This window comes from Orycteropus afer, unplaced genomic scaffold (assembly GCF_000298275.1).
Source record: "Orycteropus afer afer isolate SDZICR_OR568_19922 unplaced genomic scaffold, OryAfe1.0 scaffold00460, whole genome shotgun sequence".
NCBI classification, from domain to species: domain Eukaryota; kingdom Metazoa; phylum Chordata; class Mammalia; order Tubulidentata; family Orycteropodidae; genus Orycteropus; species Orycteropus afer.
The window spans coordinates 2,264,316-2,283,594 of record NW_006922047.1 but is presented as its reverse complement, the minus strand read 5'-3'; the positions used below and the strand labels follow the sequence as shown (position 1 = coordinate 2,283,594).

Sequence of the window (19,279 nt, the reverse complement as noted above, 5' to 3'; positions counted from 1 at the left end):
AAAAGGGGAGTCTCACTACCACCAAGGAAGAGATGGGAGTGGATCCAGGATCCCTGTGCTGAGAACCTCCTAGGTCTAGGAGACAGAGAGAGCTGTAACACTGGAGACAGAGAGAGATGGTGAGAAGCAGCAGCAGAGGAGTGGAGAAAACAGAACCAATAAAGTGGCACAAGGCAGCTCAGTGGGCTTCCTGGCCCATGGAGTAAGGTGATTACAGCAGGTGTACCAACCCAGGGAGGGAGGGAGCTGAGAACCATCAGCATTAGGTTTGCTGGCAAAGTAGGGTGTCAGGCACTTGTCAGTGGAGCTAGGCTTGCCAAACCACAGAGCTAGAGAACTGAGTGCCTTTGGGCTGAGGCTTACTGGTGGAGTACAGTGCCTCTGGGCACTTACAGGGAGAGGTAAAGAGCTTTGTAACACTTGCCCAGGCAGAGCAGAGGCTGGGCCAAGGGGCTGAGGGCCACATAGAGACCTGCCTATAGGCATAGCTGAGAAGAGGTTATCCTGATCAAAGAACTGTTTCCTGAATTGTAACCTGTAAATTCCTTAATAAACTGTGAGTGTAGTCTGTGAGTTCTGTGTGGCCATTGCAATGAATTATTGAAGTCAGCAGAGAAGTCGAGAGTGCCAAAGGAGGGATGCCTGGTGTCAGAATTGGTAAAAGATTGAAGAGGGGAGTTATGTCTGACCTCCACTTCATGGGCATCAACCTTGGGCTGATGCTGATTCCCTTGTGAAGTTAGTCAAGGAGGTCTGACACCTCTGCCATGACGTTTTTACCTGGCAAAACAAAAACAAAGTTGCTGATGAAAATAAGGTTGCTAATCATCTGACCTTAAAATAGGGAGATTATCCTGGACCATCCAGGTGGGCCCAGTGCAATCACAGGGGCCTGTAAAAGTAGAAAAGGAAGACAGAAGAGGTGAGAGGACGTGAAAGAAGATGACAGAGCTATGGCTCAAAGCACAGGGATACAGACACACACGAGCACACAGGTACCACGGGTGGGCACACTGACCTGGGCGTTGACCAGCTGGATGAGCTTGTCAAGGTTCTTGAACCACATGTTGGCATTTTCATACTGGAAGTCCGAGCCCATGGTCATTATGGTGTGGTTGGTGCGGTAGTGCCGGCCCTGCAGGTAGGAAAGGGGAGTCCTCAGGCTAAGTGTTCTGGGCCACCCACTGTGTACAGCTGGGTATATAAGCAGTCAAGGGTGGATAAAAGAAGAAACTGTGCAGAGGGGCAGGGAGTCTATGGGAACACCGTATGGCTTTGCTGTAGACCTTAAGCCATCCTAAAAAATGAAGTCTGTTAATAAAAAAAAATTTTAAAACAGTGGACAGTGGCATGTGGCAGCATAGGTACACACACATAAGAATAGTCAACAGTTATTCATGATTTTCTGTGAGCTGACCACACAGATGAGGGCATGAAGGCATCGTGGCAGCCCGTGTCATGGTCATAGTGAGCATGTGCACTGGCGAAAGGGCTTGCACGCTCTAAACAGGAAGGTACCCAAATCCAGGACAACATGGTGATGGTGAAGGGGATGCTACCTTCTTCACGGGGCTGTGAGAAAGTATTAGGAAATTCCTGGGTTGTGGGAAGGGCCCTGAATTATCGACACTAGTCCTGTGCTCAGAATTCTGGGGTTACCTGAACAGCAGCCAACTGCAGGAAATAGCTGACCAGCTCCTTGGCATTGTACTCAGGGCTACGGGGGTCGTCCACCACGGGTTTGTCATCACAAAGTGTGTCCCAGCACAGATCGTCTGGCGGGTTGTACGAGTTGGGGAGCACACCTGCAGGCCACACGAGGGTCAGGGGGTAGCCCAGTACCCTAAGCCTGCCATAGGAGTCAAAGCCTACCATCCCCCACCTGAATTATAAATAGAATTTATGAGACCCAAAGGAAAATGAAAATGCTGGGCTCTTGTTCATAAACTATTAAGAATTTCAAGACAGTGACAGCAGAGCATTAAGTCAAGTGCACAGGTCACACAACCATGACGTCAACCCTCTATCTGCTCACCAGTGAAGAGGTCTGCAGCCGGAGGCTTCAGGCTGGCACTAGCCCGCCACACCTGCTCCATCTCCTGCATCTTCTCCCGAACCTTCTTATCTTGATAATCCAGGCGCCCAAAGAAGAAGCCATCGAAGCCCATCTGAGGGTCAGAGCACAGGAGCAGGCAGTCTGAACCAGTGCCCAACTCTCTTATCACCAACCAAGCCCAAACCCAGCTTGGCAAAGGTGGGTCAGAGCACAGGCAGAAAGCAGGTCTGAAAGTAGGGAGGCCTCTAGTCCATTTCCAAGCTTAGGAAAGAGTCAGAACCACTGAAGGAGAGCAGGGAGGGGGCGGGAACCCACCACCCCCTTCATCCTTGGGAGAGAGAACTCTGCACAGTGGATAGGGGCCAGGCCTGATTCATGGAGACCTTCCCTCTTCTGCAGCCTGAAGAGGGATGGGTCAGGGCATAGAAAGGCGATAAGGTCAGGACACAGCTGATGAAGCCAGCTTAGAAGCTAGGCAGGCCTACACCTGCCACCAAGCTTGGGAAGAAGCTGGGATCACAGCAAACAACATGGGGCTGAAGCATGGCATAGAGTCACATCAGCTTGGGGCTGGGTCACCAGCGGGGCTCCTGCCAGAGCGGGAAAAGATAGGGAGTCACAGCTCAGCCAAGGGGCAGGGCCTCAAGGGGCCAGGGGTACGGCCTAGTTAGTGTGGGATCAGTGAAAAGGTGAGTTTGAGTGGCCATGGGAAGTATCAGAGGGAGTAAGGGGTTGAATCCAAGAGAAGTCTAAAGTAGCACCTGTGCAAACAGTGAGGCCTGCTCGCGTGAGTGGCCAAAGGGGTCGATGTGCCAGGCCACAAGGGGGCGCCCATAAATGCCGAACGTGTCCTCCAGGAAGCGAAGTCCCAGCGTCATCTGGTCCACGATGGCACCATAGTGGGTGGCAGCTTCATCATTCATCACCCAGCCGCCATTGGCAAACTCCAGGCGCCCTATGCCAGAAGGGACACAGTGAGGGTCAGGAGTCAGGGCCAGGAGTAGGGCCAGGTGGGTGATGCTGGGGGATGGGAGGACTGCATGCTCAGGCCTAGAAGGAGAACAGGGGTGACCCCTATGCCAGTGTAGCCAGTTCTGGGACAGAGGGCCCCTGTGTAGCAGGCTTCCCAGAGGATCCACTGGGAAGGATCCATAGGAGTTCTCCAGATAAAGTGAAATTCCAGCAAGCAGACCACATGCAGGCACAGCCTGCATGTGGCATGGATATAATATTAGAAGGCAGGGTGGCAGAAACGGAAGCTGAGCTAGGCTTCCTCATTTCACTTTCTGAGAGCAGGCTCACCCTGGCGAACCAGGCCCCGCACAGTCTCCTGTGTTGCCTTTGTTTGCTGATGCCACCATCGGGAGAAGAAGGCGATCTCCACGTAGATGAAGCGGCGGGTGGGGTTGGCCAGCAGAGCTGTGACTACTGAGTCCAGGATGTACTGCACACCTGCATGCTGGATGTCATTGCGGACTATGGGCACAGAATCAGGCAATCAGGGCAAGAAGGACCCAGGAGAACACCCCTGGACACAGGGGCCCAGGCTGGGCATTGTCCCACCCCAAGGTCCAGGGCTCACAGGGGATCTGAGGGGCTTAAGGACAATGGAAGTCCCTGGTACCCATCCCCACCCTCTACTCACTGCCGTAAAAGTACTGGTCCACCGTCTTGAGCCAGCCCACGTCATCATGGGTGTGGGCCACCAGGTGCACGTTGAGCATGTCCGGTTGCACCTTGGGACATGTCTGCACAGGGACCCCAAACACATACACACACACACACACACACACACACACGTCAGTAACTCCAAGGTAGAGGCATGATGGGGGCAGGCACAAGATAAGCCTTGATCTAGCAAGTGAATGAACATAAGGTGGGACCTGACCCTAACTGTATGCAGAACGGGCCCGGCCTCTGCCAGGGAGGACACACTAATATGTGTCACCAAGATACAACTCTCACTTCACACAACCCCACAGAGCAGCTCTCACAGGGTAATATTGTTGTTGTTATGTGCCATCGAGTCCAACTCATAGTGACCCCTCCTTGGGTTTCCAAGGCAATATCACTACGGAAGTAGATTGGCCAACCTTCATTTCAAGGAGTGGCTGATAGGTTTGAATAGCCAGCCTTCTGGTTAGCAGTCAAGTGTCTTAGGCACTATGCTACCAGAGCTCCTTGAGTAATATTAGTTACAGAAAATAAATAAATAAATAACTTCCCATGGAGTGGATTCTCCTCGTGACCCCTGACCCCAAGTGTGTCAGTGTAGAACTGCATTCCGTAGGGTTGTCTTTCAAAAATATCACCAGGACTTTCTTTCTGTGAGGAGCCTCTGAGTGGACTCAATCCTCCAACCTTTTGGTTACCAGCTTAATCATCTGTTTAATTAATCAGTAGCTAATGTTTATTAAGCATTTGTAAATGCCAGGCAGCCACCCTGAGAGGTAAGTGCAATATTGTCCCGTTTCCAGATGAGGATACTGAGGTTCAGAGACATCATGGGACTTGCCCACCGTCTCGCAGCAAGGAAGTGGACGAGCCAATTAGAAACGGGAACTTTTGGCAGATTGACTGCAAAGTCCTAGTTCTGAACCAGTCCCCCCCACCACACTCACACCTCCAATCGCACACATTTACGTGCATGCAAAGTCCAGGCAAGCCGATAGGCAGAGGCGTCCAGTCAGGGCAAAGCTCATCTTCAGAGGTGCAAACTTCTCAGTGACACAAAACACGCAACTATTCCTTAGGACCCACCAAACAGGCCCACTCACACCTCTCGACCGTGCTCAGGTCTTCACTCTGGCTCGAGTACGTTTCCGCCCGCGGGCCCCACTCACCTCGTAACGCGAGACCCGAACACCGAGCACCGTCGGCAACAAGAAAAAGAGGAAGAGGAGAGATCCGAGCGGCTGCGGCGAGCAGTAGCTCATCCAAAGCCCCGCCGCGCGCCTGCCTCCGCCAGCGCCAACCCCCGCTGCCCGCGCTTCCCCGCTCATCGCCCAGCCTCCACTGCCGCCTGCCAGAGCTTCAGGACCCAGGCAGGGCATATGTCCCGCCCCCAGAACCTGGCCCGGCCAATCGGCGGAGGCGGAGGCGGGGCTAGAACGAAGACTGGCACCTCACGAGACTGAAGCTGTAGGCCTGGGTGCACTCTCATGAGGCCATAGCTCCGAGCGTCAGGCGGTCAGGCGGCCGGCGCTAGATAAGTCTTGCCCGCGGGTAGCTGGTTTTGTGTGAGCTGGCTCTAAAGAGGCCTCGGAATGACCCTTTGCCCTCATAGGGGCAAGTTTCAGACTTTCCTACGAGTGGCCTGGCCGGTATGCTGAGGTGTGTGTGCCCGCGCACGTGCATGGATGGGATCTATGAAGTGTCCCATCTACCTTCAGGGATGGAGTCATGGAGTGATCCAGATTGGCCAGCAACGGAGGTTAATGGGGATCCTATTCAGTCAGTGGGGATTAGGCGCTGGGAAAACAAACTGTCCTTGGAGTGCTAGGGATGGGAGGCACCCAGCCTGGTTGGTGGGGCTCCCTGGGTCCTCTGGTGTCGAATATCTATGTGTGGAGTGAGGCCTAACAGGTAGGGGAAGACCCTGAGCCTTTGACACACTTCCTAATTCCTACTACTCCAACCAGGTTACAGACATTCTCCCATTACCCTGCTAAGAAAACCAAACCCCAGATTCCTCAGGTCAGCAGGCCTATCTGCTGAGTTGCCAGAGGAGAGGTCACTGTCCTTATCTCTGGCTCCTGACTTCAGACAGGAGGCTTGTGACATGAATAAACTATGTGAAAGCTCTAGACCAGGGCCTCCACTCCAGGCTACAGACCTTCCCCCACTGGGAGGGGCATCCTCAATAGCACAGGAGACATTACAGTGAAGGGCTAAAGTGGAAAAACTTTATTAACTGATTTCAACAAGAAAGGAAGTGGAAGTGCCCAGAAACATAGACAGCATTTCCATCAGCAGCAGGCAGGGTGAGGGAGGAGGGCACAGGTGTAAGCCTAGCATGTTCACCTTCACCCTCGCAGAGGTAGGCCTCAGGGAAAGTGCCACGTTCTTCCATTCAGCTGAGAGCCCCAAGCCCACCTCACCCAAGGAAGCCCAAGACAAGAGCCGAAGGCAGGAAGCTGAGCTGCCAAAGGCCAGGCCTGGGGAAGGTGGATAGAGGGGATCCAGGATGTGACCCTTCTAATCTTCTAATCACCAAGGGGGTGTCATGGGCTGAGGATTCTGTAGATAGGACATCACCACAGCAGAGATGGACAGCCTGAGATGGAAGAGGTGTCAGTTAAGGCCCAGGACAAGTAGGCTTAAGTCTCTCCTTCCCCTACTCAGGGTCCCCTTTTTTCTGGTCCAACTCACATGAAACTACTCATCATCTGTTTGGTATCCTCTGAGCTCCGGGAATTGGCGAAGCTGATGAAAGAGCAGTAGACAGCGACCCAAGCACACCACTTCAGCTGTGGTGGGGTAAGTGGATGTGTGGGTTAGGTCAGTGAGAGACACCCCAGTGAGCCCCTGCAAGCCTCAGTTTCAGTGTTCCATTCTCAGGCAGCGGTTCCAACACTCTGATTCCAGCCATTTGCCATAGCTCACGCCTGTCTCCAGGAGTCCGTCAGGTCCCGCCCACTCATATCCTACTCCAAGTACCCGATCCTACTCCCTAACCTGTATTCTGACCCTACGACATCCTCTCAGACCCACGCAAACTGGTCCTTGAAGTGCCCTTCACGCTAAGGATCCCATCCTTTAGACATAAGCCTTCTCCAAGTTGCTTCTAAGTCTGGCCCCATTCTGAGACCGACCTCAGTATCCACTCCTGCCCTGTCTTTTCAGACCCAGAGCCATCCCAGCCCTTCCCCTTGGCTAAATTCAGATCCTGATTTGCAGGTAACCGGAGTACCAGATGTACTCTCGCGCTGGCCCCAGGCCAAGCTCAGGCCCCGCCCCTTCAGCGCCTGTCTTTCGTCGTGGTTTGAGAAAGAGCCCGCCCACCTTGAGCATCAGTCCGCACATGCTGAAGATCATGCCGAGTAAGTTCATGTAGTCCGGCGTCGGATCGTCCAAGGCCGGGTTACACTCACTCGGCGGAGGCTTGTACCTACGGCAAACTCAAAGGTCAGGGGAGCCCAAGTCCCGCCCCCCTAATGGATGAGTCCCTCAACTCCTACGCACAACCCAAGCCTCGTCGTCATCACGCCAGGGACCTCACCTCAGCACTTTGTTCGGCCTCCGTGGGTCTGACATACTGTTCGCAGACATAGCGAGGGGACAACTGGGGCGCGCCTCTTCCGCTGTGCAGTTGCAGCTTCCGGCGTGAGACTGGGGGTGGCTTTTCGAGTAACACACGCAGTCTTCTGCTTCCGTTCCTGGAGGCAGGGACTAGGACTCCTCCAACCAGAGGACCGGGCACTAGACGAGGTCAGAAATGCTCCTTGAAGACAGGAGAAGAGGGAAAAATCCTGAAAGCGAGCTTCAGTATTCCCATCTTTGTCCAAAAAGAAATTTTGAACTTGAAGTGAGAAACAGGAAGTAGGCCTTGCGGCACAATAATAAGGTTGCACCCAAGAGTGGGTTCTCAGGCATCAGAAACCTCATTAGAGGCTAATAGGGACCTCGGCGATATGGCTTTCCCTGAGCCAAAGCCGCGGGCCCCAGAGTTGCCGCAGAAAAGGTTGAAGACACTGGACTGCGGACAGGGGGCGGTGCGAGCTGTGCGGTTTAACGGTGAGTGCCTCCTTCATTCCGGGTTCTCCCCCCGCCTCCTGAAGCCTTGTAACCCCTGCTTGGTGTTCCCCAGTGGATGGCAATTACTGTCTGACATGCGGCAGCGATAAGACTCTGAAGCTGTGGAACCCGCTGCGGGGCACGCTACTGCGGACATACAGCGGCCATGGCTATGAGGTGCTGGACGCAGCCAGGTGAGCCAAGGGCCCGGCGGCATTGGCGCGCAGGGGCCGAGATCAGTGGTCGACGCTGACAGTCTCTGCCTTCACCTCCAGTTCCTTTGACAACAGCAGTCTTTGCTCCGGCGGCGGGGACAAGGCCGTGGTGCTGTGGGATGTAGCGTCAGGACAGGTCGTACGCAAATTTCGGGGCCACGCGGGGGTGAGTGCATTCAAGGAGAGCCTCATTAGAGTGTGGGTGGCGTAGGTAATAACAGGGACAAATACACACACAACCCCTGCTACAGCATAAGGCTCCTTCGCCTTCCCCAAATGGTCCGGCAAACACCCAGTCTTCCCCTTGCACTTCACCAAAAGCCTTCCACCTCCAGTGCCCCCTAGCGTTTGCCGTTGCTTTTACCTGTACGGAGAACCCTGCCTTTATCCCAAGGCTCCAAAGCCCAGCAGCCCCTCTGAATGGCAGTTTCTGTTCCTCAGAAGGTGAGCACGGTACAGTTCAACGAAGAGGCCACAGTGATCTTGTCTGGTGAGTCTGGGGCCCAGGCAGGAGGGCTTTGAGGGCTGCTCCCACTGTCTGAAACCTGACTGCACCCTCCTGCTGGCCTCATAGGCTCTATCGATTCCAGCGTCCGCTGTTGGGACTGCCGCTCCAGGAGGCCTGAGCCAGCGCAGACACTAGATGAGGCCAGGGATGGCATATCCAGTGTGAAGGTGTCGGACCATGAAGTCCTGGCAGGGTGAGTGGAGCCCCTGGGAAGCCTAGCTGCTGCTGCACTTAAATTAACATCTCTCCGCATTGCAGCTCACAGCAAGGTCTGGCTCCTGCTGACCTCTCAGCCTTTACGCACTTGTAGGCTTCATTTCTCGTAAACATGCTAGGCATGCTCCTACCTCAGGGCCTCTGCAGTTGCTCTTCCCTTGCCTAGTCTACCCTTCTGCTACTTACTCTAAATGTATTTGAGCACCTACTGTATACCAGGCACTTTCCTATTCACTGGCAACATACCAAACTAAAATCAAACTCACTGCCATCAAGTCGTTTCCGACTCATAGAGAGCCCCTCGCTATGGGTTTCCAAGGTGGCATCTCTGCAGAAGTAGATTGCCCCATCTTCCTTCCAAAGTGTGGCTGGTGTGTTTGAACCACCAACCTTCTGGTTAGCAGTCAAATGCCTTAGGCACTACGCTACCAGAGCCCCTACTGGCAATATAGCAGAGAATAAATGAGGGCAATTCTTGTCCACATAGGGTTGATAGTCTAGTTGCAGAAAACAAGCAATTAAAAAACATTCCCTATGCCAGGCCACTCAAGTGTTGCCACAGCCCAAGGGAATGCCATCCCCCTCACAGTGGGAGTTTGGGTCACCCGGCCTGTGTGGCCGGTCCTGTTCCCGAAGTACTGCATGTGCTGGCTCCTTCCCATCCTTCAAGTCCCACTTTACATGTCACCTCCGCGGGGAGGCCTCTCTATATCACTCTCCATCAGTGCCAGCTCTGTGATGGCAGAAACTATGCCTGCCTTGGTCACAACTATGTCTCAGGGTGCCACATAGAACCTGGCTCAGAGGAGGTGCTTGTACATATTTAAATCATCTCAGTAGATCCTCCTGATGCCCTTGTGAGGAAATGGCTGTTTCTGTGTCTCCATTAGGGATGAGGACATTGCATTCCCCTTGGGCTCTGGAGCCACACTCAGCCAGCCAAGTGCCTTATGAGCCGTGGCCTAGCCCTTTGCCATGATCGGCCTGACTCACCCTTCCACTCATTCGTCCAGGATCCAAGGCCCAGTCTGGGAGCTGGGAACAGGGCTGAGAATGAGACAGACCTGGTTCCTGCCCTTGGCAAGCTCCCCTAGTAGGGCAGACAATCTAAACAAATTAGTGCAACTACTTTAATTCAAACAGAGGTGTGACAAAAAAAGATGGGATTGTCTGAAAAATTAACTTGAGGGTGTTTTAGTCATCAGGGAGGCAAAAGGGAGCTCTGGTGGTGTAGCGCCTAAGGCATTTTGACTGCTAACCAGAAGGCTGGCAGTTCAAACCCAGCAGCCACTCCTCAGAAGGAAGATTAGGCAATCTACTTCCATAGAGATTCCATCTCAGAAACACAAGGAGGGGTTGCTGAGTCAGGACCCACTCAACAGCAGTGACTTTGGTTTATTTTTTTTTTTTGAGATACAGTGCTTAAGGCCTTTGACTGCTGACCAGAAGAATGGCAGTTCAAACCCACCAGCCACTCCTCAGAGGGAAGGTGGGGCGATCTACTTCCATAAAGATTTACCACCTCAGAAACCCAAAGGGGATTGCTGTGAGTCAGAATCGAATCAATGGCAGTGAGTTTGATTTTTTGGTTTAGGGAGGCAAGGAAGACCACGTAAAAGCTGAGACTTAAAGGAGGAGAAGCCACCCGGGGGGAGGTCTTGGGGAACAGCAAGTATAAAAGCACCACAGTAGGGAGGGACATGTTGGGGGCGGCCCAACGGCGGATGCCTCACAGGAAAGGGGCAAGAGGTAAGCATGGGGGTTGTTAGCAGCTGGACTGTAGGGGGTCTGAAGGGCCACAGGAAGAATTTGGATGTTTTTCTGAGAATAATGGAATCCATGTTTGTTTGAAAGAGGCATTGGCTCCAAGTGATTACTTTCAAAAGTGCTCCCTCTGGTGGCTGTGGCAAGGAGACCACGGGGTCTTCAGGGTAGATTCAGGGAGACCAGAGCAGTCAGATTCTGGGGGTACTTTGCAGAAAGAGCTAGAAGAGTGCAGGAAAAGGAGGATCCAGAAGGACTCCAAGGGTTTGGTCTAAAACACTGACAAGAAGCCAAAGGGATGGAGTGGGGTTGATGGGGCTGAGTCTCAAAAGCCTCAGAGTCGCCCTGATGAATTCAATTCATTTCAGCACATTTTCCCATGGCGGTGAAGGGTGCACAGGAAGAGCGGGCCCTGCTTTGCCCTCAGGACCCTAGCGCAGGAAAGAGAGATGAGTCAGGGAAACCAAGGCTGCTTCAGCTCAATCCATCTTCTCCTACAGCTCCGTGGACGGCCGGGTGAGGCGTTATGACCTGAGGACTGGGCATCTCTTCTCAGACTACGTGGGCAGTAAGTGTGGCCCAGGGCTGGTGGGGCAGGCAGGGCAGAGAAGGGCATGACAAGGGGACCCCAGACTCATTCACAAGCCCTCCCCTCCCCCCAGGCCCCATCACCTGCATCTGCTTCAGCCGGGACGGGCAGTGCACCCTGGTGTCCAGCCTAGACTCCACATTGCGGCTTCTAGACAAAGACACGGGGGAGCTGCTGGGCGAGTGAGTCCTTTGGGTTGTGGGGCCCCTTCCCGCCACCCCTGCCCCTGATGAGGCCCAAGCTCCCTTGCCACTGCCCATCTCCAGGTACACAGGCCACAAGAACCAGAAGTACAAGCTGGACTGCTGCCTGAGCGAGCGTGACACACACGTGGTCAGCTGCTCTGAGGATGGCAAGGTGTTCTTTTGGGACCTGGTGGAGGTGAGCCACCCCCCCACACACACACACACACACATTCCATCTTTACCCCAGTCACTCCCGAGTCTGAAAAAGATAATGGATGTTAGAGCTTGGATCTTGAAGGGTGGCACAGGAAGGGCATCCCAGGCAAAGGGAAGAGCTGTGTGCTAAAGCCTGGAGGTTGAACACACGTCAGTAGGAAACAGAGCAAAGTCACAGTGGCAGAACCACATCAGGCAGGGCTGTGGATGCCACGCTGAAGAGCTGGGACAGACAGGGTGAGACAGGCTGTAATTGCTCAGGAATCCTGAACTACATCTGAGCAATGCCATGGTTCCCAGCCCTGTCCTTGGGGAATCCCAGACTGATGGGGCAGTCAGGTGGGAACAGGCCATTCCAGCTCGGACCACCAGGGCTAAGGAGCTTCAAGGAAGGCAGCGTCAGCCCTGGGGATTGGCCAGGAGAACTGGGTCTCCTAAGAGGGTGGAAGGACCTGGGAGACCCTGGAGACTTAAGGGACCAGCTCTCACTGTGGAAACTAAACGGAGAGTGCAGATGTGCCACTTCTTGAGGGCCCGACATGAAGGCACCCTGGAGGAGATCACATGGAGAACATTTTTGGGTATGGAAAGAGGAATTGGGGTTTACTTGAGGAAATGCACAGGTTACGCTGAGACTGCAGGATGAGGGAAGCGAGAAGCACTGAGGCTGCAGACACGCGGAGGGGGCCTGGACAGCAGCAGGGGGCGGGGAAGCTGGAGCAGGGCGGTGGCCATGAAGGTGCAGTCTGGACAGCCTCTGGACATGTCCTAAAGCAGAGCCAACAGGATTAACTGCAAAGAGGAGTGAAACGGGAGATTTCCAAGATGTTTTGGCCTGAGCACCTGGCCGGATGGTGCTACTAGGAGCTCGGTTTTGGACAGATGAAGTTTGTGTGTCTGGAGAGCAGTTAGGGTAGACCTCTGAAGGCCAGAGGAGGGGTGTGACTGGATGTGGCAGCTCAACTGAAGGAGGAAAAGCTTGGGGAACCTGAGGGCCACTAATAACCACCCCCACTCCCTTGCCCCACAGGGTGCACTCGTACTGGCCCTGCCTGTGGGATCCGGCGTGGTGCAGTCGCTGGCCTTCCACCCCACTGAGCCCTGCCTGCTGACGGCCATGGGGGGCAGCATCCAGTGCTGGCGGGAGGAGGCCTACAAGGCTGAAGGTGGAGCTGGCTGAAGTCAGGGGGCACCTCCCCCAAAGCCAGACACAGACTCAAAAGGAAACCTGAGACCATTTATTCTGGACACAGTGCTGACCAGGGAGGGCCCAGGGGCTGGGTTTTCAAACTAATAAATAGAGGTGTGAGGCCTCCCTGGGGCATCAGCTGCTTAGTCCTCATTCTTCTCAGGCGTGAAGGCATCTACCTTCTGGGCAAAGGTTTCAGCCACAAGCAGGGGGAAGACCAGGGAGGCATCAGCATAAACCTGTTGAGTGGACCCAGGTGAGCCATGGGTTCCATGGCCACAGCCACAGAGACCCTCACCCACCAGCAGGCCCTCACCTTGACAGGCTGTGCATCCACCCGGATTTTGCCCCAGGAGACCGCCTCATCTGGCCGGGCACCTGAGTCAGAGCCATCAAACTCCTGGGCCGTGTTGATATAGACTGAATAGTCAGCCCCGTTCCGCTGTGGAGAGGAGCAGTGCAGGAGGTGAGCCAATCATAGGAGACAGAGAGATGAACACCACCATGGCCAGAGACGCAGGAGGGATGGGGCTTGTGGCTAAGGGATATGTTCCTGAAGAAGGAAGCCCTTAGCGTCCTTTGCTCCCAGGTGAGAAACCCTTGCCTGAGCAAAGTGAGGGGTCCAGGGCTGGACAGACGATGGGCATCATTTCACCAGACTCGCCTAGGACCTGGTGTGAACAATCCTCCCACCATCTGGTCAGCAGCAGCCGCCACCAGTGCTGTCTCCAGAATCCCTCCAAACCCAACCACTTCCCCCTTCACAGCCTCCACCAGGTCCTACCATCACCACCACTGTCCAGGACCAGCTTAGTCTTCTCTCCTGGTCTCCCTTGCCCCTTTACAGTCTGTTGCCTCTGCAGCAGCCAGAGGGTGTCTGGGAAGAGCTGGGTCCAGGCATGTCCCTTTGCTCAGAACCTTTCAGGGCTCCCGCTTCACTCAGAGCAAAAACCAAAGTCCTCCCTGCAGCCCACAAGGCCTCACATGACTTACCCCATCACCTCCCTGCTCTCATCTCCCTCAACTCTTCGGCCTGCTGGCCACCTAGCTCTTCTACTTTGGTGACTCTGTCCAGAGCTCTTCCCCTAGACAACCACATGACTCATGGGAGGCGCCTATAAAGCTTTGCTCCCAGGCCCCATTTCTTGGATAGGCTTCCCTCAAGCACTCCTTATTGAATAACACCCCATCTCTGGCCATGCCATCACCCAGCCTTATTTTTCTCCATAGCAGTTACTGCCATCTGACATACATGTCCCTGACTGGCTGTCCCTGGAGGGCAGGTATCCCTGCCTGTCTAGTCCATAGCTGTCTCCCCAGTGTGTGGCATACGGCCTAGCACACAGGTGAGTTTGTGCCACCCCTACTGTGTACTGGGTACACGCACCATCCCCCAGTCTGCACCCCCCAGGCCCACTCACCATGAGGTTGGCATTGGCAATGTGGTGCTTGACCAGGCCCCCACCCAGGATGATCATTCCAGAGCGCTTGGCAAAGATGGCCTGTGTGTTGATGAGCCTCAGGTCTGGGGGACAAGGGGCTGTGGTCAGGCCCTGGACACAGCCCACCCTCCCATGCCCCTTCCACAGTGGCCCCAGCACCTCACCCTCAACGATGTCCAGGACCAGGCCAGGGTTCTTGTAGGAATGGAAGAAGATCATGTCGCCCAGCGAGCCATCTGTGAGTGCTGGGCTCAGCACAGGGATGTGGTTCTGGGGAGGGCAGGGCTGGGAGTTCAGCACTGGGAGCAACCTCGTCTTTGTCCCTGATGCACCCCCTGCTCTTGCCTAATTGTGGGCAAGGTGCTTAACTTTTCTGGGCCTTCCTTAGTTTCCTCAGTTGTCAAATGAGGATAATGCCATCTCCCCCAAATGAGGCACATATGAGATAACCCACACAAAATACTTGGGACAATATCTAGCACATAAAGAGAAATTCTTGTTATTGTTCAAGACTGCTGGACCTTGTAGCCTCTGATAGGTTGCTACGTGCTGCCCCGACTTCATACCAGAACTCTACTTGGTAGCTATGTGACCTCAGACAAGTTACTTAAGTCCTGTGTCTCAAGTTCCCTATCTGTAGCATGGAGTGATTCGCATAACAGCACTGATTGCCTGCACTGACTCTCCGGGAGGGTTGCTGCCCTGCCCCCACCCAGCTCCTCACCTTCTGGGCCCAGTAATACACCGACTCTGGATTGTTGATCTCCTTGCCAAGCCGGGCAATCATCTTGGATGGTGTCCACTTCACACCCTAGGAGGGGACAGCAGCTTTAGCAGGCGCTGACCCTGGCAGCCACCGTGTCTACCCCCAAGGCTGCCCCGGCCCCACCTCTGTGTTCTGCTCTAGCACCATCTGGTCCAGAATGGGCATCAGCCAGTCCTCAAACTTGCAGTAATTGTCATTGGGCACCAGTAAGTTCCCAATCCTGAGGGCAGGAGGAAGGTGGCTGTCGAGACCTGGACCCTTGGCCCAGTCCCCCAGCCAGCACTGCCTAGGTCTCCCTACCTGTTGATCCCATTCTCCCGGAGCTCCTTTCCCCTGAGGCTAAACTCGCCCAGGTACGTGGGTGCCAGACACTTGATGAGATCCTCCTCCACACCCCCAGCCGTGGTCACCAGGACATCCACCTGCAGCCAGTAGACAGCAAAGTTGGCCAGGAAAGAGGACTCTGTCCTCATGCCTAGCAACCCTCCAAAACGCTGACCCTCAACTAATGACCCTTAGAGGGGGACTTGGATGCAAAACAAACTCACTCCTTGAAATTGATACATATCACCCCATCTCACTTAAATAATAACTGTATTCCCCACTGCAACCCAGAGAGGCCAAAGCCACAGCCCCACCAAGTCCCCACCATGTTGTGCTGTACGAGGTAACGGATGGTCTCACGGATGCCTGAGCTGATGAGGTTGGATGTGTAGCCCAGGAATATGGTACAGCCAGTGAGTGGACGGCGGCTCTGGGTCAGGTCTGCATGCTGGTCCTCCTCCTCTGACAGTGGCTCCAGCTTCTTCTCAATCTGGATGTAGGGGCCAGATGAGCTGAACTGAGGCTCCAAACCCCAGCTCAAGGGCCCCAGATGGATTCCAGAGTAAGACTCCACCCCCAGGCCCTGCTCACTCAGGGATACAAGAATACTTTTATGTGGGTTGAAGGAAGGCCCTCTGTGCTGCCCCAACCACCCTCCCACCTGGACCTCAAGTCATAAGCTGAGGCTTTACCCGTTTTAGAAAGTAACCCCTTTGCAAATTGGTCCCCTTCCCAGCTGGAAGTGCAAACTCAAATTCTTTATGAATAGCAGGGAAACACTGTCTGACCCAGTGCTGGAAGATGAGCCCCTCAGATTGGAAGGCAAGAAGGTGGCTTCCAAATACAACTGGAGAAGAGATGACACTTCAAAGTAGAGTCAACTTTAATATGAGAAGAAACAGCTGCAAATACTCATTAATAATCCTCACAATTGGACCAATTTAGTAACATCACAATAAATTGAGAAAAGATTAAAGTTTCAAAGATTTCATTTCACTTGTATCAACAACGAACACCCATGGAAGCAGCAGTCAAGAAATCAGACATCATATTGCACTGGGCAAATGTGCTGCAAAAGACCTTTTTTAAGTGTTAAGGAGCAAAGATGTCATTTTGAAGGCAAAGATACGCCTAACCCAAGCCAGGTACTTTCAATTGCCTCCTATGCATCCTATGCATATGAAAGCTAGACAATGAAGGAGGAAGACAGACGAACTGATGCCTTTGGATTGTGCTGGCAAATAATACTGGAAATACCATGGACTAAGAGAACAAACAAATCTGTCCTGGACAAAGTGCAGCCAGAATGCTCCTTAGAAGTGAGAATGGCCAGTCTTCGTCTCACCTACTTTGGTCATGTTGTCAGAAGGGACCACTCCCTGGAGAAAAATACCATGTTTGGTAAAGTGAAGGGGCTGCAAAAAAAGGGGAAGACCCTAAATGAGATGGATTGACAGTAGCTGCAACAATGGGCTCAAGCACAGCAAGTACTGTGAGGATGGTGCACAACCCAGCAGTGTTTCATTCTTTTTTTTGTAGGTAGGGTCGTTTTCAGTCGGCGTTCGGTGGAAGACACTAACAGCAGCCTCCAAACACAAAACTCGCTGCCCCCTCCTTGGGTTTCCGAGGTGATATCACTACAGATATCACTACAGACTGGTTGGAACCGCCAGTCTTCTGGTTGGCAGTCAAATGCCTTAGGCACCATACTACCAGAGCTCCCAACAACCGCCCAGAAGCAGGCCCCAACTCTTCTACTAGGCGTTCCCCCCAACACAGCTACTGGCCCAAGATACACCCGCCTCTCTCCATCTACTGGCCCGCTCAACTGAAGCCCCGCCCCCTCCAAGAACTGCACTGTTCCTACCGGAGACCACACCCCTCCCCGGCACGGGAAGTCCCGCCCCATGCCTCACCATGGCTTTGACTTGCTGTACGGCGCGCCCGAAGTTGGTGGCCTGGAAGCCGGTAGTGCCGAAGGCCTCTAGCAACGCGCGGTAGTCCACACCGCGGTTGAAGTCATAGCCCCGGACCTGGGCACTCTCGGGAGGCAGCGCCGAGCTGTGCTTCAGCACAGCAGCCAGCGCCGCTGCGGGTGCCTCCCCCTCTGAAGGGCCCTCCATGCGCCTACGGCCGCGCTCTCAAGCCAGCGCCGCACTCGACCAAGCCTCCGGCGGCTGCGCAGGAAGTGAAGTTTGGGCAGAAACCTGGAGAAAAAGGCCGGATGTTGCTCAGTCCCATGATCCTCTTCGGAAGCTGGGAGTACAGGATGCAGCCATCTTTGCGACGCTGTCCGTAATACGGAAGCCGTGAGGAATCTTCATTTTCTGTTTCGCTTGTTCTTGGCCTCAGTTAAATAATTTTTTATCTTTACTGCCACCTGCTGGAGACCCATCGCGTTGCATGACGCTTGCCCTGTCCATGTCTGCCCCCTAGAGGATACTTCTTAGGTGTCGCCCTTGGACAAGATTTGGGTCACCAGGCAGGATCAGACACACTTTCTTGACTCTGAATCTCTTGTCAAATGGTATAATGATCCCTGCTGTGCCCTCGCAACTCTCCAGAGCCTGCCCGTGCATTATAACCCTCAGTTCTTCAGCGCCTCACGCCCCGCCCCCAGCTGTGGCTGTCACTTCCTCTAGGAATCCTTGCTGACTTTCTGGACTGGTCAGGGCCTCCTCTGGGATCCAAAGCTGTCATCTTCTCCTCTTCCTCCCCTAGAGAAAGTGTGAGACCTTTGAACGTGTATATCATGCATCCGCCTAACTGTGCAGAGGGTCTGATCCACAGGAAGTCCCTTTATTTGTTCTCTATACAGTGTACAGAGGCCACACTAGGCATTGGGCTTCGCACTAGGCACTGCCATTTTATCGGTGAACAAAACACCTGCAGCCCACAGTCTCATTGGAGAGCTAGTACAACACTGGTTAGGAAAGGACACAAAGGGTGACATTTGATCCAAGATCAGAGGCTGAGAAAGGACCCGCTATGTGAAAATGTGTGTGTGTGTGGGGTGGCTTCCAGGAGAGAGAACTACCAGTGCAAAGGCCGTGAGCCTGGAAGCAAACCCACCTTACTGGAAAAAGAGAGCTCCTCCTTGACATCCCCACAAGGCCCTAAAACTCTCCACCTTGGTTTCCTCCTCACCTACACCTGATCCCCTGTGGTCATCCTCTTTTTAGCAAATGGCCCTACCCTCCACTCTATTTGGCTGAACACTGAGGCATTGAATTTAATGTCTCCCTTTCTCTCAAGCTCCCACGCATCCATCAGCATGTCTGCTAAGCTTAACCTACAAAATAGGCCCCAAATCCAGGCATTTTTCTCTGTCCCCATGACCCCCATGCTAGGTTTCCTCCCCTCAAATGTCTCCCAGCAGTGGCCAGAGAGCTCTTCTGTAGAAATAAATCAGACACATCATTCCTCATTAAAACCCTCTAATGGTGGCTTCCCCCTTGCAGAACCTGCCAACCTCCTTGTCCCATGTCCCCCACATTTGCCCTTCCTCACTCCTCTTCAGCTACCCCCACCCTCTGTGCCACTCCTGGAATATGCCAAGCTCTTTCCTGACCAACGGCCAACACACCTGCTGCTCTTGCTGCCTGGAACACTCCTTCTGTAGCACCTCCTTCCAGTCAAGGCTCAAATGTCACCTCCCCAAGAAGCCCTCCCCGCCCACCCCCTTCTTGCCCTCACCTTGCTTCTATACATGTATGCGTGTGCACATTATAAGGTGTCTTTTGTTTGTCCACCCACCCCACCCCCGCTAGAATGGCCACTGCGTGAGGGAAGCCTTTGCCTTGCTTCACTTTTGCTCTTCCTGCTCTTGGAGCAGTGTCCAGCGAATATTAGGATCTCAGCAAATACGCTGAATGTATGAATGACCACAAGGGTGTCAGGGTGGTCAATGAGGAATGAGAGAGGAAGGATGCCAATAGGAGATGAACTCAAAGACCAGGCAGGTCCCTGTGTGTGGAAGTGAGGAGGAAGAATCTTAGTCTAAGGGCCTAGGAAGCCATTGGAAAGTTTTAAGAAACTGTTTGAGAGATTCTGATTTTTTTTTTTTTTTTTTT

General features: G+C 53.7%; 4 protein-coding genes across 4 annotated transcripts in view; 1 reads left to right on the top strand and 3 right to left on the bottom strand.

Annotated features, from left to right (window-relative positions):
• Positions 1-5,058, bottom strand: part of MAN2B1 (mannosidase alpha class 2B member 1) — a 28,620-nt gene extending 23,562 nt beyond the window's left edge. Inside the window, 7 exon segments of the mRNA XM_007954435.2 lie at positions 1,019-1,135; positions 1,660-1,805; positions 2,036-2,168; positions 2,818-3,011; positions 3,359-3,532; positions 3,702-3,804; positions 4,900-5,058. Of these exon segments, the coding sequence (XP_007952626.2) occupies positions 1,019-1,135; positions 1,660-1,805; positions 2,036-2,168; positions 2,818-3,011; positions 3,359-3,532; positions 3,702-3,804; positions 4,900-5,058 (1,026 nt within the window).
• Positions 5,059-6,265: 1,207 nt separating this feature from the next.
• WDR83OS (WD repeat domain 83 opposite strand) lies at positions 6,266-7,327 on the bottom strand. Its single transcript, XM_007954417.1, has 4 exons — positions 7,278-7,327; positions 7,061-7,166; positions 6,428-6,525; positions 6,266-6,332 (listed from the first exon to the last, which is right to left on the bottom strand). The coding sequence occupies exons 1-4, from the start codon at positions 7,325-7,327 to the stop codon at positions 6,266-6,268; spliced, it is 321 nt and encodes a 106-aa protein (XP_007952608.1).
• A 362-nt stretch (positions 7,328-7,689) lies between these two features.
• Positions 7,690-12,665, top strand: WDR83 (WD repeat domain 83). Its single transcript, XM_007954414.2, has 9 exons — positions 7,690-7,792; positions 7,866-7,986; positions 8,068-8,173; positions 8,449-8,497; positions 8,582-8,708; positions 10,996-11,063; positions 11,158-11,266; positions 11,351-11,465; positions 12,516-12,665. Exons 1-9 carry the CDS (start codon positions 7,690-7,692, stop codon positions 12,663-12,665), a joined length of 948 nt encoding a protein of 315 aa, XP_007952605.1.
• A 152-nt stretch (positions 12,666-12,817) lies between these two features.
• DHPS (deoxyhypusine synthase) lies at positions 12,818-17,329 on the bottom strand. Its single transcript, XM_007954415.2, has 9 exons — positions 17,123-17,329; positions 15,532-15,696; positions 15,183-15,304; positions 15,006-15,102; positions 14,841-14,927; positions 14,281-14,386; positions 14,096-14,199; positions 12,991-13,116; positions 12,818-12,913 (listed from the first exon to the last, which is right to left on the bottom strand). The coding sequence occupies exons 1-9, from the start codon at positions 17,327-17,329 to the stop codon at positions 12,818-12,820; spliced, it is 1,110 nt and encodes a 369-aa protein (XP_007952606.1).
• Between the last annotated feature and the right edge of the window lie 1,950 nt (positions 17,330-19,279).

What these genes read in the sequence shown, in the direction of transcription:
- WDR83OS (XM_007954417.1), bottom strand. Translation starts at nt 7,327, where the DNA reads ATGTCTGCGAACAGTATGTCAGACCCACGGAGGCCGAACAAAGTGCTG. An exon ending in TGTGCGGACTGATGCTCAAG is followed by an intron (nt 6,526 to 7,060) that starts GTGGGCGGGCTC and finishes ACCCCACCACAG; the next exon opens with CTGAAGTGGTGTGCTTGGGT. An exon ending in CAGATGATGAGTAGTTTCAT is followed by an intron (nt 6,333 to 6,427) that starts GTGAGTTGGACC and finishes CTTCCATCTCAG; the next exon opens with GCTGTCCATCTCTGCTGTGG.
- WDR83 (XM_007954414.2), top strand. Translation starts at nt 7,690, where the DNA reads ATGGCTTTCCCTGAGCCAAAGCCGCGGGCCCCAGAGTTGCCGCAGAAA. An exon ending in AATTTCGGGGCCACGCGGGG is followed by an intron (nt 8,174 to 8,448) that starts GTGAGTGCATTC and finishes TCTGTTCCTCAG; the next exon opens with AAGGTGAGCACGGTACAGTT. An exon ending in GACCATGAAGTCCTGGCAGG is followed by an intron (nt 8,709 to 10,995) that starts GTGAGTGGAGCC and finishes CTTCTCCTACAG; the next exon opens with CTCCGTGGACGGCCGGGTGA.
- DHPS (XM_007954415.2), bottom strand. Translation starts at nt 17,329, where the DNA reads ATGGAGGGCCCTTCAGAGGGGGAGGCACCCGCAGCGGCGCTGGCTGCT. An exon ending in TGCTAGAGCAGAACACAGAG is followed by an intron (nt 14,928 to 15,005) that starts GTGGGGCCGGGG and finishes GTCCCCTCCTAG; the next exon opens with GGTGTGAAGTGGACACCATC. An exon ending in TTGCCAATGCCAACCTCATG is followed by an intron (nt 13,117 to 14,095) that starts GTGAGTGGGCCT and finishes TCCTCTCCACAG; the next exon opens with CGGAACGGGGCTGACTATTC.